Source organism: Athene noctua, chromosome Z, assembly GCF_965140245.1.
Source record: "Athene noctua chromosome Z, bAthNoc1.hap1.1, whole genome shotgun sequence".
Taxonomy (NCBI): Eukaryota; Metazoa; Chordata; class Aves; order Strigiformes; family Strigidae; genus Athene; species Athene noctua.
Window position 1 is genome coordinate 16,186,990 of NC_134077.1, and position 18,699 is coordinate 16,205,688.

An 18,699-nucleotide genomic window follows, 5' to 3' on the forward strand; every position below is an offset into this window, starting at 1 on the left:
AAGAAAACAGATTTATTCTCTACTTCCCACGAAGAGGAGCTGTCGGGCCTTCTCAAGAAGCAGGGCTCCAATACGAGTAGTGGTTGCCTCGGAGGACCAAGGGTGGCCCCACCCCCTTCCTTTCTCCCAGCTTTATACTGAGCAGACATCATATGGTCTGGAATATCCCTTTGGTCGGTTCAGGTCAGCTGTCCTGGTTGTGTCCCCTCACAAGATCTTGCCCACCCCATCCCACTGTGGAGGGGAAAAGTCAGAAAGAGCCTTGGTGCCGTGTAAGCACAGCTCAGCAGTAGCCACACCACCAGGGTGCTACCAACACCCTGCCAGCTCCCAGCATAAAACTCAGCACCGTGAGGGCTGCTGTAGGGGAAAACCAATTCCAGCTCAGCCAGACCCAGTACAACCTCATTCACCCTATTGGGTTTGGCAGTTCACACACACAACCTATCTAAAAACCACGTACTGTTATTTACATGTCTTTGCAGGATACACAATGGTACTAGAAGTCTAAATTACCTTTGAATGATTTGTCAGTTGCCCAATACCTATGGTTCGCTATGCATTGGACAGCTGTGTTAGGTCTTGTCATCCTTTGACATGAACAAACACAGATGAAATGCTGCTCCATGGCAATAAGCAGAATTCCTGCTTACAAGTTTGAGACTGAAAAAAAGCTCTGACGCTCAAGCTGACAAAGATTATTTATTCTTTTTGAACTCTGGCATGCAGCTGCACTTTTAGAATAGACATACCAAAGCTGGTCAGTCTTCCACCACTGCAGTCACCTGGAGCACCCCTCTGCCTCCAAAAAACCTTCATCTGATACACTTCTGTCCAAAAAGTGAGGCTTGCTACACTGAACAATATGAGATGCAGTGATTTCTGATTTAGACTGTGCAATATATTCCAGTCTGAAGGATGCAAAAATGAAACATTAGACTATGTATGGCCATAGTTTTATACATAAAGGGGCTGATCTAAACTGTCAGTGAACATTATGCAGAGGTTCAATTCTGATAACCCTCAAGTAAACATGCTTGTAACCAGATCTCAGTGTAAGATTTATATACTGAAAAACCACCAAGGCAGTCTAGCTTTCAACCTTTAAGAAAACACTACAAAGAACTGAAGTGCTTCAGAATCTAGATGCATTAAAGCTTTTAGTCCAACTATGACTGATACAAGCTACCCGAGCTTTTCTGAACAAGGTCTACCACAAACCCAAAGTAACTGATTTCCTGCTGCTCACCAAGAATTTTGAAACAGTTAAAAATGCAGTGGCTGTCAAATGTCCATAAAATTCATTCTTGCTCTAGGTAAAATTCCCCAAAATGAAGTTTGTTTTTGAAGTTAATGCAAGCCATTGCAAGTTTTAATTACTTTTATATTTTGTATATTATACAAATGTTTGTTTTTCAGGAGCATAATTCATGCTGAGGGGCTAACAGATAGCAGCAGCAAATTGCTAAGCACTTACCTTTGCAGGATCACATCGTGTTTGTGGGTCAGCATAACAGGTTGCTCAGAACAAAAATCCCACGTTACACAAAATTCACGTAGGACTTTGCAAATCAAAGGCTTTCATTCCCACCCATAGCCAGAATACCTTCTGTACTACTGCCTAGCTGTACCATTGCTCAATAATCCCTTAGAGCCTTGCTGACCTGTTTTTAAAGGTAGGGGTTGTTATTCTGAGAGTGACAACAAAAAGACACATTTATTACTTCCTCCTACATTTAAGTGCTTCCCAAGATGACATCAAATCCCACATCTCAGATGCACTCCTGAGCCCTGGGAATATGTGGATGTGTAGCAGTCACAAAATGTATTTTAAGTTTCACCGCCACCTACTTTGACTTTCTCAGAAGAACCAGCTGAAAGGAGGGCAAGTACAGGGTATGGTACAGACCGAGGACAGCAGCCAAAGATGGGCTGTTTCTAAAGAAAAAGAGACAAGTAGATACACTCAAGTATCCAAAGGCATTACCTGTACTTAAAAACGTAAGGAAGTGCAGTCAGGTGCACTCTGATTTCAAACCTGGCTGACAATTTCTTCAGTGATTTGCACAAGTTGATACATTAACTGCTGATCCTCCAGCAGTACACTGCTGCTAGAAGTTCATGATGAAACCAAAGGAATTGCAGTAAGCAGACTCACAACCTTGGTTTTCGTTTTTAGTATTTTCTCTTCATAGGTCTGCAAATCCTCTAAATCCTTAGTTTTTACTTCAATCCCCAAGCTTTAGTAGAGCATCTTATGATCACTTTTTTCAAGCTGAAAGTCAGCCCAGAAACATAGCATCTAGGGTACAAATTCATCAGGCATCAATCTGTAATTCATACGTACCCCAAAGTGACTGATTTGTGTGTCATACTACCTACCATTATACCCAGTATAGTTAACTTAGATCTTTTTCTGCGTCAGCTTTCCACACCAACCTGCCCACTGTTTGGGCAGCTAACTTTTCTGTTCCAACCACAACCAATCTCCCATCCTTTTGTATCTGGCAGTATCCGTGCTCCAGACTTGGGAGCCCAAAAAAGCTTGGGCTTTTTTTCCCCCCAAGAAGCAATGGCCCACTGAATAAACACTACTTTTGCAGACCTTTCAGTGCCACTGCAGTGAATAATGTCTAAGACTGAAAATCCCTCCTTAACTATTGCCTCCCAGAACAGCATGTAGATGCATTACACAAGTTACTATCTTTAAGATAAAATTCTGACTCTCCACGCTAGGGCACAATGAAACTCCAAGCAGAGCAAGTCCATAGTGCCAATATTTCATTTCTTTTGCAGATGAGTTCTTCTGGATATACAAGCCTCTTTTTAATTTCAGCACAGAGATAAGGGTAATTTTCAAGGCAGGAGTGCTACTGAATGAAAAATCAGTTAAGGGACTGATTTTAATGAATTGCTTCAATGCATACCATCAAGAAACTCTGTGTGTGTGTAAATACATATATTTTCAGGAATACCGCATTTTGCTGAAGTAAAACACATAAAAAGTGACAGATTTTCTAGATAAGACCATTTATTTTAACAAATAGATGAGTCTTTATGATGAACTGGAGGCTGCAACAGCTGCTCTCTTGGGCTTCGGTGTGGTTCCTTCACGGAATCCATTCCTGCAAGTACAAACATGGTTATCACTTTTTGAAAGGATGATTCCTGCTCCAGGATATTTGCTGACAAGCAATATTTTAGGTCAAGTTCACCAGCTTTTTTCAGCTTATCTCAGTAATACACCGAAATCACTACAGAGTTCATATGCTTAAACATTTTTAATAAGAAACATCTTACTAACAAGTGTTTGGAATAAGCAGTATGGGGTTTTGCTCTCTTCTGAAGTACATTTGACTTCTTCAGACACAAATATTTCAGTGAGTGAGTGAACACTGCAAGAATACATCGGAAACAGCACATCTGCTGAAGGCATGCCTTACTTTATGTTCCTACTAAGCAACTCAGAAAAAGATTTCATGTTTGTGCAGTGCAAGTCAATTTCTTACAGAAATCCTTATGCCTCCAACCAGAAGTTAATGACAGGCATGACAAAAGAAGAATCAGCCCCAAGCAACATCCAGTGGAAGGGAGGCTACAGCTGCACATTGTAAGGTTATTTTCTGTTGGCTTCTGGGAAAGACTGCACTCACCCAAACAGATTAATGGATCTCTCAACTACACCCGGGTCTGGGACTTCGAATATTCATACTTTTCGTTATTAAATCCAATCTACATTTTTATGACAACATTCTTGAATTACTTGGTATTTTTCATGCAGCATTCTCATGTATTAGGCCAGAAGCTACAGAGGTCAATTTTAAAACATGGAGGTCATATACAAAAAAAATTCTTAAGCTTAACACTACAATATCCCCACTATTACCTCATCAGCATAACTTAAAAAAAGCTTTGTAACAAGTTTTAGAAACCTGTACCTCAGAATCTAATGTTATAGCTACTTAGCTAGCTACTTATTGCTAACCAAACTCCAAATTAAGAGTCTACTGAAGTTATTCCAGTCCTGAACTTTTTTTTTTTGGTAGGCAAATGGGAACTGGAATGCATTTCAAGACTTGACTCTTATAAAAACCCACAGTATAATCAGCAATTCGACTGACTCACAATTGGAGGCAATATTACACAAAGCATGTGTTTTTAACTGTGCATATTCTATTACAATAATCTCTGTATTCTGTACTATCTACACTTAACAGAAACATCAGAGCTTACTATACACCCTGTGTATTAACAGTGAGTTTCGTTTACCCTCAAAGGAGTATGTAGCAAACTATATAAAGCATCATTTATTTCATGATATATTTAAGAAAAAAGACCATGCTACATTAAGTTTACTAAATAAATACAAATGCTACCTTTGAATGATCAATTTTATAATTAAGTGATGTCTATGCAGGATTTCACACCACATTAGTTTGTGATAAAATGTTATACCTGAATCGACGGTAGACCTTTTTCAGGTGCCTCATGCGACCAGTGCCAGTGGTGTTGCGTCTTTTCGCCTTTGCACTCCAGTTATCTAAAATATACAAGTTACTGTTACTTATCTGCTACAAAAATTAAGTTGCACATTACATTTGTATAGCACATCTGACAGAAACAAAAAAAAAAATAAAGTCCATTTCTATGTAGTGATACTGCACGTTAGCTAAAATAGTTAAATCAGCATTAAAAGCTCCAGACACTGCAAGATGACACAGTATTCCTCCTTCGTTGGAAAAAACTCAAGACTCTGAAGACGACAAAGAAAGATTTTTAAACTCAAGTCAATTAAAAGTTTGTTACTTACACTTTCTCTTACGCTTAGCAGGGTAACCACATTTCCCACAGGTAGATTTCTGCAGATGGTATGCCTTGGACCCACATCGGCGACACAAGGTGTGTGTCTTATTTCGGCGCTTACCGAACGACGATGTACCCTTCGTCTGAAAAGTTTAAAGACATAGCACGTTAGAAATACCACTAGCACTTGCAAGTCATTAACTAAAAGAGTAAAGTCCTCTAAAAAGCACGCACAAACCCCCAAAGTCGAATATAACACCCGCTCAGTTTCGCCTACAGATAGCCTCCATTTTTATAACTTCCTTACGCCTCTCGTCGCCATTCCTTATGCCCGCCCCCCGCCGCCCTGTGCTGAAATAAAACGAAGACACCGAGCGGTTATATCCAGCTCCCTTCTCATCTCCCCCCGACTCACCGCTGAGAAATAATAAACTGCGCTCTCCTGAGGGAGGATTACCTGCTGCCCGCACACTCACAAGAGGCCCTGGCCACCCAACCCCCTCTTGCCACGTTACCGCACGGCTGCCCCGGCCGCTGGGAAAGCGCACGCCCGGCCCGCGGCAAGCACGGAGGAGACCCCGGAGGAGACAGACCCCGGAGGAGTCAGACCCCGGAGGAGACAGTCAGACCCCGCAGAAGCCCGGGCGCCAGCACGGCCCCGCGTCCCGCCGCGGCCTCCCCGTCCGGGACGAGGCGCCCCGCGCCCCACCCGCGCCCTCCGCCCCCGGCCCGGCCGCAGCAGAGCGCAGTGCCGCCCCGCGCCCAGGACAAGGCCCGCGACCCCGCAGGGCCCGGCGCAGCGGCAGATGGCGGCGGATACCCCGCGCCCGCGGCCCCGCGCTCACCATCTTGCCCGGCCGCCAGCACCAAAGAGACCAGGCCCCGCCCCGCTTCCGCTATGGCCCGGAAACCGCTTCCGCCGCCGCGACGGCCCCGGCCGGCTCCGCCCCGCCCGCCCCGGCGGCGGCCTGGCCGTGGTGGCCGCGCACCGCCGGGCCCGGCCTCCTGGGACAGACCGGGACCCCGCAAAGGCCCCGGCGTCCCGGGTGCGACAAGCACGACCCCGCGCCCCGAGAGCTGGGTTGTCGCTGGTGATAGCAGCCCGAAACTGGCGGGTGGGGTATCGCAGCGTGTCCGATACCGTCGCCAGGCTGCTGCTGAGGAGGAACGGCCGAGGGGTGTCTGTGTGTAAATATGGCTCTGCCTGCTAAAGAAAATGTTTAATGCACCGAAGCTGCCGTACAGGCCCACCATTTTTAACTCCAATGCTGCTTCTCTGCAGGAGTGCCCCTGCTGCTATTCAGAGAGGCCTAGACTCCACTTCGGGCCGCAGAGCCAAGGCCTGACCCTACTTAAATACGTTCTGTGAAAATCATTTTTGTAAATGAGATTCAGAAATGGGGTACTCTTGGCTGTAATACTACTTCCAAAGTGAGGTGCCTAAAAGAATATGCAGCCCCTCCTCCGTTCTCTGCTTGCCCGTGTTGGCCCCGCTCCCCAGGCCCTCTGCGCTATGTGACAGTCAGCCTGCGGTTAAAAGCATGGCAATGGACATCACTAATGCAAAATCGTTCTTTATTCAGATGCATCATTTAAGTTCCTCCTTGCCCGCCTACTGCGCATCCCCAGTAGATTCACAATCTGTATGCAATTTCATCTTAGAAGTGTTAAATTGGGAAAAATAATGTACAGAAGAAACTGAAGAAACATGCATTCATCTTTTCATTGGTTCAACAACTGGTTGAAATTGATGATAAAGCCAGTTTATTTATCCTTGATTGTAAAATTTTATAACCTTGTCTAACAGCTCATGATAAAAGTATGTATTTATCTGGCAGGCTAGATGTCACTCCTTTTGCTCTGTTTTACAGACTAAAAATGCAGTTACTCCAAAATACAGCTTGATGGACGTGCCACAAGCCAGCAAACTGTGAGAAACATTCCAACAATGAAGGTGTGGACAGCTGAACCCCTGTAACATGGAACATGTCCAGAAAAATCCTTGACACAATCCCCAAAGCAGTGAAGCTGTGTCCAATCTGCATTTCACTCCTGGACAAACTAGCCTTGTACAGTTTTCTCAGTGTTACTTTATCGTCATTTGTTTCCTGAGCATAGCCTCTCGCTGAATTCCTTTGGTGCTAATTTATGTGCTGGGAGGCTTTTAACTCCTGCTAAGGTTAAGGGATGGGGCAAAAAGCCTTTATGACTTCAGCTGCATTGTTTCCAGACACACAATGGTGTGGCCCAGGTTGTTACACTCAGCAATTTCATTTCTGTTGGCAATTTCTGTCACCGAAATAACACCTAAGGCAGAGGTCTTTGCTCATACTCATTTCATGTCACCTGACAATCCAGGGATTTAGTCATGCAGGAGAGAAAGAAATGATTCCAAAGGATAAATCATCCCATCCTAAAATAGGTGTCTAAACTGGGCTGGAAAAATCATCCGTGGGAAGAACCCTTCTCCTTCCATTAATTCTAACAGGAGCCTAGACAGCCCCCTTAGGCTAGGCACATAGATGACTGGAATTAGGTAAAATTAATTTTGCCCTGACTGAATTAATGAAAATATTTTTATAGCAATTCTATCTTCCTTGCCAAAAATCAAAAGAGAAAACTCGGTGTCCTATGGATGAAATGCCATACAGAAAAAAAATCCCAATTAACTCAAACAGTATGAATGCATCCTACAGGCTGGACCAGTGTCATATTTCTCCCAGCAACCTTGCTGTGTGTCTTTTAACTACTGCCTCCTGTCCTCTTTCTCATTAAATCTCAGAAATCTGGAAGATGCTATGAAGACATTGGACAGATGCCATGGCAACAGCCTCCAAAGGAAGTATGTTGGTTTGGCTGCCTGCAAGGATATGCTGCCAGAGGAATTATTCTTGTCCTTTGTGAGATAAAAATAATCATGTTCATTTACATGTCTTCAGACCTGTTAAGAAAGATTTTTGGTATAGTCATGAAGTTGTCTTTAGTATTCAGGAGCACTGGATACTTTTATGTTAGAGAATGAGCCCAGTACCATCCCAGAAGCTCTTCACCACTGTGCAGGTCACAGGTGAGGACAGAGTTCACTGCCCATAGTGAACTCCAGCCTGCTCAAAACCCACAGACTCATATACTGTCAGCTGCTGAATGGCACCAGCCTAAATTCAGCACTGGCTAATTCACCCTTCTTCTTTGGTGCATAGGAAGTAGTCCAGAATTTAGAAGGTGATGCATCTGGATTTTAGCACTGTCTTTTGATGTAGGAAACAGCAGTCTGTTACAGCAGCCAGTGTCCCATCACAGCTTCTGCACAGTGATTTTGGCCAGCCAGGCCTGGTGATGGGAGAAACTCTGTTGTGCCAGCAAACACTGATCCTATTAAGCATCTAGATCAGGGTTTACTGAATACTGTGGAGGTGAGTGCCTTTCTGTACACCTTAGCACCATGTTCAGCAGCCTGTCCAATCTGTTTGGGGTTGAAAACCAAGTAAAATGCAACACTGAACATGCCCATCCATTTTTATTTCCATCCCTCTGCCTCAAGCTGATCCCACCCAAGGCCCGCAGACCTTCCTGACCTTCTTGCTCTGCCCTTGCACTTTGCTGGAGAAGAGGAGAATCACCCACTTCCAGTCCCTCTCACAGCGAAAGAGCAGCCTTACAAATAAATCCAGCTCAGGGACAGAAGACCAAAACCAGAGCTGGCTAGACAGTAGAGAGGAAGGTGGGTATGAGCACCAAATAACCTCAGTGGCATGTGTTTTGCATGGGTTTAGTATCATGCTACTACATCACACTGTCACCACGGTGCAGTACAGCCATACAGTCCCTGATGTGACCATGGTGGGATTTTCCTGAAAAAACAGAGTAGTTGTACTGGTTATATGAAACTTGAACACTGCTGAAAGGACTTGTGTGTGACAAACACAAGACCGATATACCCAAGCAATTTCTGTCTATCATCATCATATGGCATTACTTATTTGTGCATGTATGTAGTGCCCTTTGCACAAACTTCAGGGGGTTGTAATAGTGATGATTCAAGCTTCATATATGCTAGAAGCTAACGAGTGGTTGATACCTTCGCTTATCTTCAGAGCGGCAGACACTGAAGTTTTTATGTCTAAATGTGATCTCTTAGATCAAGGGAATGCCTTTCAGTATCCTCTTGGGTATTGATCACTTTGACTAGGTAACAGTGTCTCAGGAAGGCTGCAGGAGAACTGAGGAATTTAAGGGCAACATTTTCATGAGGGCCGTTTGGATGCCTTTGTTTCTGGAAATCATCTTGATTTGCAAATGTGGACACCTCGGTTGGAATTAGTGTGGAAGAAACTACACTGAATATCTGTTACCAAGCAGCCACAAGAAACATAACTTTATATGTATAGTATCCAGAATCTTCAGTTCAAAAACTTCCGTGTGTGAATTTGAAACAAACATTGGTCACCACAAGATGACAGTATAGTTCAACTAAAACTTCTCCAAAGGAACTCGGTGAAAACTCTGTGAACAGTAACAATAAATTAGGTTAATAAATTGAAAACAGTATTATCTGTACAGTTCTTAAATCTGTATGACAATAACAGAAAATATGAGAAAACAGAAATGTTTATGAAAAAGGCTGTTGCATCCTGCTAAGAAACTGATGAGTATAATACAACAGGCTTTTTATTTGTGTAAGATGAAAGTGGTTAGAAGAAAATTAAACAGCTGTCACTGAAGTATGAAATTGCTTGTTAAAATATAGTGGAAATGATCAAAAATTATTAAAATTTTTTGTATAACAAAGCTTATACAATATACATAAAATACATTTGATACTGTTGCTTCCTATAGCCAGTCCTGAATGGGAAGGGAAGAGCCCCATTATCACAACTACATATTCTTTCCATGCTTTGAGACTCTTCTTTTCAATAAAAACCAGCACAAAATATGACCTCACAGAGAAAGCAGTGCCAGAATTTAATAATAAAAATCAGTTATTCTAACTTACACTGAAGAAAGTCTCCGAGTGTTTTTCTCAATACTGAATTAGAACTTTTCATAGTTAGTCATCCTTTCTATTTATGATGGCATAAATAGGTTCATACTGATGATCACATAACATCTCTTCTACACTGCTCACAAGCAGTCGCATACAGGTAAGTTACATTAGAAGAGCAGTATTTTTTTTATTACTACTCCTTAGCATTGGACAGGGAGACCAGATAGCAGTCTTCAGACCACTGTCAAATGCTTGGAGGATGACACTACTACTTGATAGATCATGGTTGAAGCATGAATACCATCACAAACATAGCAGGAGCAAGATTTCCCCACTCATTTCCTCAGCTGCCTTTAACTTTTACATTGGCGTAGCTGAAGGGGGGGATCCTAGGTCCTTCCCCACCATAAACCCCACTGAAATCTTTCTTTGTTGTTTATCTAGCTAGGGGAATGGGGACAGCATACCTCTGTAAAGCAGAGGTAGCTACAAACCTGGGGTACACCTGTCACAAAATACAACCACATAATTAAGAATTTTACCATTTCCCTAGTGGTTTTTTAATGTTTGTATACTTTACAGGATTGTAGCACATTGTTGCACTAAATCAATAAGTCTCAGAGGGAACTTCACTGGCTACCCTCAAGCTTGTAGAGGTTGTTGTGTAGCAATTTGGGCTGAGCACCAAAACAGGTCCATAGGAGAAAGTCACAAGTTCCTTTACAAGGTGACAGCCATTTTCTACTCAGTCATATGACAATGAAATATTCTTGTCTTGTTAGTATTATTTTGATAAAAAAACAACCTATATTGATTTTGTTTTGTTTGATACTGTTGTCTTAAACCTTTGTCACATTATACATGCACAAATGTGTGCACATACAAGCCTAGGACAAAATTTTTTGCTGGACATGCACAAAAAGCATTTGAGCTGCCACAGTCCACAACTGTAGTCTGCATCATATTCCAGGTGGAAAGGCCCAGCTTCTAGCCATGTTCCCCTTACATTTTGCCAGAATATATTCTGGTTAGTCACTGGGGAAATTTTTGTACTGGTACAGACTGCAAAGCACTGGATTTAATTTTCCTTCAGGTGGTTCTGGAGTTTTTGAGAAAAGACTGGGCAAATGTTTGTCTGGACTGGCTTAGGTGTACTGTATCTTGTAGGGAAAGCAAATAGGCTGGATGACCTTCCGACGTTCCTCCCAGCCATACTTTTGTGATGCTGTGTTTTATAAGAGGCCACTAAGTATAAAGACATAACTGTATCTCTAATCTCCCTGGCTATCATGTTCTCAGACAAATGCATTTGACCAATTTTATGCTTGGAAAATAAGGTCAGATCTTCACAAATTCTGCCTTCAATTTTGTCTGCTTTTGCCATTATGATGGTTAGTCAAATAAAAGTTATGGCCTCTATCTTACAAGCTTGCCTTGCACTGACAGGCCTCCATTTTAAACATCTATCCATCCCCAGGGTAATGTAGGTCTCTGACTTTCATTTTCAGAATTATTCTAAAGCACATTAAACCCAAAAGATTTATTACTGAACAAAAAAGTAAATGTTGCCCAGTCACATGTGTATATATGTGTAACTCTCTGTGCAGGGCCCATACAAATGGATGGTACACACTTAGCAGCACTAGCAATGTTTTCTTTCCTTTTTTTTTTTTTTTACTAAAAAAAAATCAAAAGCTGGTCTGATTCATACCTCAACACCGCCTATATCTAAGCCCAGATATTAAGGCTGAAATTTTCTAACTTGGAAGCTGAGTGCCTAAACATAACTTACAATGCCAATTCTTTTATACTTCCAAATGTTTTCAGTGGAACAGGAACATATTCTTTAGAAACAAAATATAATTTCAACTGGTTGGGAAAAAAAACACACTTGTCCTGCAGAAATACTGAAGTAAATGTCTTTGCCAGAAGCTCAGGAAAGGAAGCCATTGTATATTTAGTTTCAAACAGTTGGCTATCTTACCCTCTCAGTGTTCTCACATTTTATATGGAACTACATGCTTGCCCAGGTATATCTCTGACATCACATTCCCTCCATGTTCACTTAGCTATGCTTCAAGTGCATATGTGAAGGATTTTGTCTTTAGTAAAAGTATGTAGGCAATCCATGCACAGATACAGGCTGGGCAATGAGTGGATTGAGAGCAGCCCTGCAGAGAAAGACTTGGGGGTATTAGTGGATGGAAAACTAAATATGAGTCAGCAATGTGCGCTTGCAGACCAGAAAACCAGCTGTATCCTGGGTTGCATCAACAGGAGTGTGACCAGCAGGTCGAGGGAGGGTTCTTCCCCTCTACTCCAATCTAGCACCTGCAGTGCTGTTGTGCAGCAGGGGGTCCCACAGCTTAAGAAGGACATGGACCTGCTCGAGCATGTCCAGAGGAGGCCACAAAGATGATCAGGGGGCTGGAGCACCTCCCCTATGAGGGCAGGCTGAGAGAGTTGGGGTTGTTCAGCCTGGAGAAGAGAAGGCTCCAGGGAGACCTTACAGTGGCCTTCCAGTACTTAAAGGGGCTACAGGAAAGATGGGGAGGGACTCTTTATCAGGGGGTGTAGGGATAGGATGAGGGGTAAGGGTTTTTAAACTGAAAGAGGGTAGATATAGATTAGATGTAAGGAAGAAATGCTTTCCTGTGAGGGTGGTGAGACACTGGCACAGGTTTCCCAGAGAAGCTGTGGCTGCCCCCTCCCTGGCAGTGTTCCAGGCCAGGCTGGACGGGGCTTGGAGCAACCTGGGCTAGTGGAAGGTGTCCCTGCCCATGGCAGGGGGGGTGGAACTAGGTGATCTTTAAGGTCCCTCCCAACCCAAACCATTTCATGATTCTATGTGAATGGTTTTACTTCTCCGCAGCCATTCCTTAGAACATGACTTGATGTTGTTCTCTTCCCAGAATACTTTTGGGTAGCTAGAGAAATGCACATGCATGCCTTATAGTGCCTTCTGTCTCCAAAGGTAAGCGGGTAATTCAGTTTTACAAGACCCCTCCAGGTCTGGCACATGTTAGTGTTAAAAGCACTGGTACAGCGTGTACATGGTACAGTACATCTTCAATATTTTCATGTATGTTGCAATTAGAAGTATCCAACTGTGTGAATAAATACAAAGTTGTGCACAAGATGGGGATTAGGTGGATATAAGGTGTCTGATATTCTTTCAGAAATATGTATTTACTACTCACAAATATTTACTGTTTATACATCACAAGTTTTACTATAGATCTCACATTCAGGGGAAAAAATACGTATGTCTGCAGTAAAGTGAAAAGTCAGAGAAGAAAACATTGGAGAAAACTGGGGAATTCATATTTAGTCTGAAAACTGGTAAAATAAGTCTAATATAATATTTGTTATTTGTTTACTTTATCTCACATATAACTTCAGGCATGCTAAAGAATTTGTCTCGCTCTGGGACTACTACAAATTACTGCTTTCCATGGTCACTCTGTCCCTTCTCTAGAAATAAAAATATAAGCTCAGTTTAAAGTAGAAAAACACATCACTTGCATAGCACTCTATACTCCATATGAAATTGTGGGGGTTGCTTTTAATGTTTGGATGTGAGACACAAACTGTAAGAAAGAAAGGCTTTGCAATGGAACAAAGAGGGCAAGTGCAAGTTCTATATTTATTGAAGATAAAGCCTGTTTCCCCAGGTAAAATAAGTTTGCCTTCCTTCATAAAATCACTGTTGCATTTTATTATTTTCACCAGCTGAGAACCTTCTCTCAGTACAAATGCTTTCCTAACAAAGGTCAGCTCAACTCTGCAGTTACAAATGTTATCTTCTGTTTATTCTGGAACATACTTTCCCCCTATCAGGCATTTTCAGCTTTGCATTTACCGAAACTGAGGCATACTGGCTCCATCAAGGAATTCCCCTAACATCCATGCACGATTTCCCTCTTACACTATTTCACTTTAATAAAAATAGAGGACAAAACAGTGCCTGGCCTAATTAGCATGTGCAAGGAGGACACAGAAAAGAAATGGAGATTTTTGAAATTTTTCTCATCTGATCACAACGTGGTAGTTATGATCGTGTGGCCAAAGGATCTAGATTAGACTAGCACCTGCAGCATAGCCAGTCTTCAGGTGGGGAAGGCTGTGCACCAACTGCCAGGGCACAGGGAGATGCTGTTACTGGTCTGCCTGCCAAGACAGCAGATATGCAGAAAGATTTCCCAAAATGTCCAGTTAAGTAGCTCCCAATATTATGACTGGAGCTACACCTTAGCACCTTTCTGTCTCTGAAAAGCTTTTTTTGGGTAAAGCAGGGGGAACTCAGCTTTGCCAGCATTTATGCAGATGGTGGAGAACATGCCAGTACTTACAGTTTTAGATCTGGTTTATCATGTTAGTACTTGTTAACTCGTTGCTGTAAATTAGAAATGTCTTTCAGTTGTGCTTGAACATATGTTAGGGAGAGATGTAGCCTAAAAAGCGGCTGCTCGAGAAAGGAATAATGCCTGAGAGAATGTTGCAGTGTAAAAAGGTCACAAAACTTGGACAAGTCCAAGCCTACATGTTCTGTCTTACTGTATTTTAACAGCAGAATAAAATGTGGTAACCCCTTCAAGCAACAATATTGGTAATTGACTTTTTCTGCTGAGTCTCTCAACCATTTTACATGTTTGTTATTGACTTCAGCCAAAACTGACCACAAGCCTTTCTCAAGGTACCTTTCTTATGGCTGATGCATTTTTTTACCTGGCAGTATTTTCTTGCCCTGGCTACATTACTGCCTCAGAAGACACAATATATAGACACCAATAAATAGGCAGAAGTGTGTACCTCTCTTGCCATGAGCCCACACAAAGGAGGAAACAGGAGGCTTCCTCGTCTGTTGCTATCACAAGCCTTACATTTTACATTCTCTCCTTGGAATGATCAGTATTTATCTTGGTTTTTTATCATTTCTAAAAATCTCAATGCTATTTGCTAGCTCTAAAAAGTCTGGACATGGCTGTTTTCTGAATACTTTTTCCTAGTTATTAATTGTTCTGCAGAACCTCCACCTATATTAGAAACACCATACTTTTGATCACCCTCATGATAGTCTTTCAACCAAATAAACACAGAATGTGATGTGTTTACAGGCTAATTAAGATCAAGTGCCATCTCCAGAAATACAGATTCTGTCAAAGATATTTAGTGTTATGATCTCTGCTACCAAAAAAAAATCAACTCAAAATAAACTGTTTCCATGCTAATCAGAAGTGGTACATACCAGTAATTGTATGGCTTGATAGGCAGAAATTGCCTGATAGTTTTATATCTGGAAATGACAAAATACATCATTAATACAGGCACAAAAAGAGATATGTGTCCACCTACACAAAAAAAAAACCCCATCCATATATATATTAAGGGAGTACTTTGACCTTGTGCATTAGTGTTGCTCCTTTCAACTGAACTGCAAGTACAGATGGAGGCCAGAATAACTCACAAGACATCATGCCAATTTTAAGGGTTTATGAACTTGTTGTAGAAAAAGTAACAAATGTTGAGCACAACTAAATTTTTTCTGGAGCTCAGGTAAATCTCTGCAACTATATCAGCCCTTTCTTATTACTGATATGTGTTTTTGTTTTTTGAAGGTTTTTGTATGCATAAACAGCCCAGAATCAGGGAGAGCAAAAGTCAATGCTATGTTATTTCTGTTTCCACACAATGCTCTGCACCTGTTTTCTCTATGAAAGTTTGCAAAAGCTTACTTTATTTGTTGAATTTTGGTTCCAGCTGGAGGGTGTCTACAAAAGCTCATTCCAGAAAGCTTCACAGTAGCAGTTAGGGTTAATTACTGACTTCTCAAGTAAGCTGACAAAATGTTAATGAATTTCAGATGGTCCTGAAAATGTTGTAGTTCAAAAAGACATCCTAATAACATCTGTTTCTTTGAAGTCCTGCCTTCATTTTCTTCCCTAACTCTCCTTTATAGGAGAGGAATCTTTGTTCTATTTATTGAAAAGTGTTTTTTAGGTTTTAATTTCAAGAGATTTGGAAATTTTCCGAGAGATACTGATGGACTTTGATGAAAGATTTTTGTTCGAAGTTTGCTACTTGAAGCATTTTAGCTTTCCAACTAGTTACAGTAATAATTCTAAAATATGCAATACACATACACCACTGATTCAGCAAGAAGCAGAAATATAAAAGCATGGGCAAGGTTGCTAATGTCTGATGTTTGACATTCTAGTCACTCTAAAGAACAATTAGAAAGAGAGGATGCTTTGAAAAGCACCAGGACATCAGGCTAGAAGGGACCTTCTGGATCATCAGCTGAAGATACTGCTGTCTCAGGAAGTCATATCAAGCTCTTTATGAATTTATTAAACTGTATTAATTAAATTCATAGTTAGACAATGTAGAAAAATACAAGAAAAAATCATCAAAAACTTAAATCATTGGATACTTGTGAAAAGCAGACCTTGTCTAGCTCTGAGATCAATTGCTTGTAAAAGGCCCTGTAATCCTCCATGTGATTTAACCTCTGATAGACCCCTTTATACACTATGTGTGGTTTTGTGTCACTATTAACACAGATGGAATAGTATTTATACTTTAGCCCATTTCATGTGACTCTTTCTGTATTAACTTATCTAAAGTGCTAAAATCATGAGACCAGCTCCCTGGTTCATGAAATTCACCTATTTTATGTACGTGTGAGCTTCTCTGTTTCTGGACAGGCATGTGAGAGCACATAGATCTGTTGTACACACAGCACCTCTGCTTTTGCACACAGCTGGTAGGTGAGCTCTCGGAAGAGATTGTCACCAGTCATCCTCGTGAACTCTGTGGGCATGATTTTTAGGGTGAGAGGTCTCAAGTAGACCTAAGCCTGCTTCCAGTCCTCAATGATGAAGGTCACTGAAAATCTCACTCATATTTACTACCCCTACTTTGGCTGCAGTCATCTCCAAAGACAGACAGTATGAACCTTAGCAGGTTTTTTTTAGCCTGAAAGTGGGATGTCTCAGGAAGGCAGGTATCAGTAATGGTAGAAATTAAATATTCATCTTCAATGAACACCTAAATCAGGCCTGTGTAACTGATCACTAGATAAGATGGTGAATTTGGATGCCACCATCCTGTCCACAAGAGTCCTGTGAAGTAGTAAGCAGTAGGGTGGTCTGTATCTGCTAGTCTAGAATGAGCAGCAAACAGGAGAGTTTGTGCAAGGTGGTGGTTCACCGACACTTGAGCAGATGCAGTGGCTGGCTGCATCTCCCTGGGTCTCTTGCCCACCAGGCCTTCCTGGGAGATCATCTAACTCATTAAAACATCACAAAACCACCCAGATTTTTTTTTTTGCTGGATTTATTTCCTGTCATTGTAATAAATTAAACCGGCTCCCAGAGAGGGCTGAAGTGTGCCAAAGCCAGCACCAGATGTGCAGAAGGAACACATGGTGGGGATTGGGACTGAAAGCAGGGAAAGATGTTGAAAAAACAGAATAGTAACTCACTGTTTTGGGCAGTTTCAAGCTGCTAAATTTCTTCACCATGTTTTATGCCCTAAAATCAGAACGTAACTCTAGAGAACAGTAATTGTTTGTTTGCCCAGTGATGACCTTTGTGTACGCACGGGCTGAAATGTCTATGCTCTAGACAAGTCTGATTTATTACCTGTGTACTACTAAAGGTCTTTGAATTTTGAATTATAATATCATGAGCTCTTCTCTTCCAACTCAGTTCATTCAAACCAGAACTCTCACAGCCTTGTTTTTTTTGGCGTAGTTTCTGCAGCATATGGATTCCAGTATCTAATGCAATATCCTTCTACAGGGTCCCCTGAGAGAGAATCATTTGCATTACAGTTAGCGCAGCATTAATGCTATTTGACATATTTCATAGATACACATCCCAAGGCATTGTCATTAATCCTTGAAACGTGACAAATACATTAAAAGCAAAACAGGCAATTAAAATGCTTAAAAAAACAAAAAAGTGAGATGGCATTAGCAAACAGAAACAAATCCAAAATCTCTCCAAGTCAATTTCGCAATTTAAAACCATAATGACAAGATGTTCTTCCTCCACTCAGTTGTCACTGGATCCTTGGCATTTACAGCAGTCACAGAGCACAGACTGTCTTTAGGGCCATAATGCATAATGAACTTGGACAATGAAGACACAAGACTATTTAAAGCTTGGTAAACTATTGAGTAACCTTAGCATCAATCCTATAAAAGGCTGGAAGTCTACAGGGAAATATTGCTGATATAATTATATTCTGGCTGACCTTAGTGTGAAGTAGAAAACAGACAATACCATTTCATGCTGTCTCCAGACCAGGCAGGATATCATTAGCCCAGCAAGTGAAGCATTGCATTAATCATTCTTGTGCTAGAATTATCATTTGGTGCAAGACAAGAAATGCCTTACCTTATGGCTAACCCTTTGTGTCTCTCAAACTACTCCTCTTATAGCCCCCTAAAACATAGTTTTTAACTCTAAAGACAGTGTATTTCTGAACAGACAGTAGAAATGTTTAGCAAGAACTTAAAGTTGCTATGATAAAACACAATTTTAACTGCAAAATGGTTAGTAGATCGTTGACATTTTCAATATCAGTACAAGAAAATCAGCCCCATCTTCTCCATAAGTTACACTCTGTCCCTCACTACCATACAGTCAGGGGAAGTTAACTGGGGAGATCCCTCTATCAGGCCTTTCCGTATAATTTATGTTATTGTAGAAGTGCTTATCAGTCAGACTGGGACTGTGGTAGGTGCTGCATAGTTCCTTATCACAAAATTGCAGTGTAAGTAGATTATCACACAACAGCACATAGCCTTCAGTATCAGTAACACACAGAAGTAGGAAACTATCTAAATGGTCCAGAGCCTAAATACCAAGTATAATAGAAAAAAGTTACTATATGTACCTTAT

The 18,699-nt window shown here is 41.5% G+C and overlaps 1 protein-coding gene and 1 non-coding gene across 2 annotated transcripts; both read right to left on the reverse strand.

Annotated features, from left to right (window-relative positions):
• Nucleotides 1–3,013: 3,013 nt before the first annotated feature.
• Nucleotides 3,014–5,706, reverse strand: RPL37 (ribosomal protein L37). The gene is made up of 4 exons (XM_074931937.1): nucleotides 5,649–5,706; nucleotides 4,811–4,946; nucleotides 4,456–4,540; nucleotides 3,014–3,125 (listed from the first exon to the last, which is right to left on the reverse strand). The coding sequence occupies exons 1-4, from the start codon at nucleotides 5,649–5,651 to the stop codon at nucleotides 3,056–3,058; spliced, it is 294 nt and encodes a 97-aa protein (XP_074788038.1). The 5' UTR covers nucleotides 5,652–5,706; the 3' UTR covers nucleotides 3,014–3,055.
• Nucleotides 3,227–3,309, reverse strand: LOC141974043 (small nucleolar RNA SNORD72). The gene has a single exon (XR_012635665.1). It is a non-coding gene; the product is annotated as a small nucleolar RNA SNORD72 (small nucleolar RNA).
• Nucleotides 5,707–18,699: the final 12,993 nt, after the last annotated feature.

What these genes read in the sequence shown, in the direction of transcription:
- RPL37 (XM_074931937.1), bottom strand. An exon ending in TGCTAAGCGTAAGAGAAAGT is followed by an intron (nt 4,541 to 4,810) that starts GTAAGTAACAAA and finishes TGTATATTTTAG; the next exon opens with ATAACTGGAGTGCAAAGGCG. An exon ending in AAGGTCTACCGTCGATTCAG is followed by an intron (nt 3,126 to 4,455) that starts GTATAACATTTT and finishes TTGTACTTGCAG; the next exon opens with GAATGGATTCCGTGAAGGAA.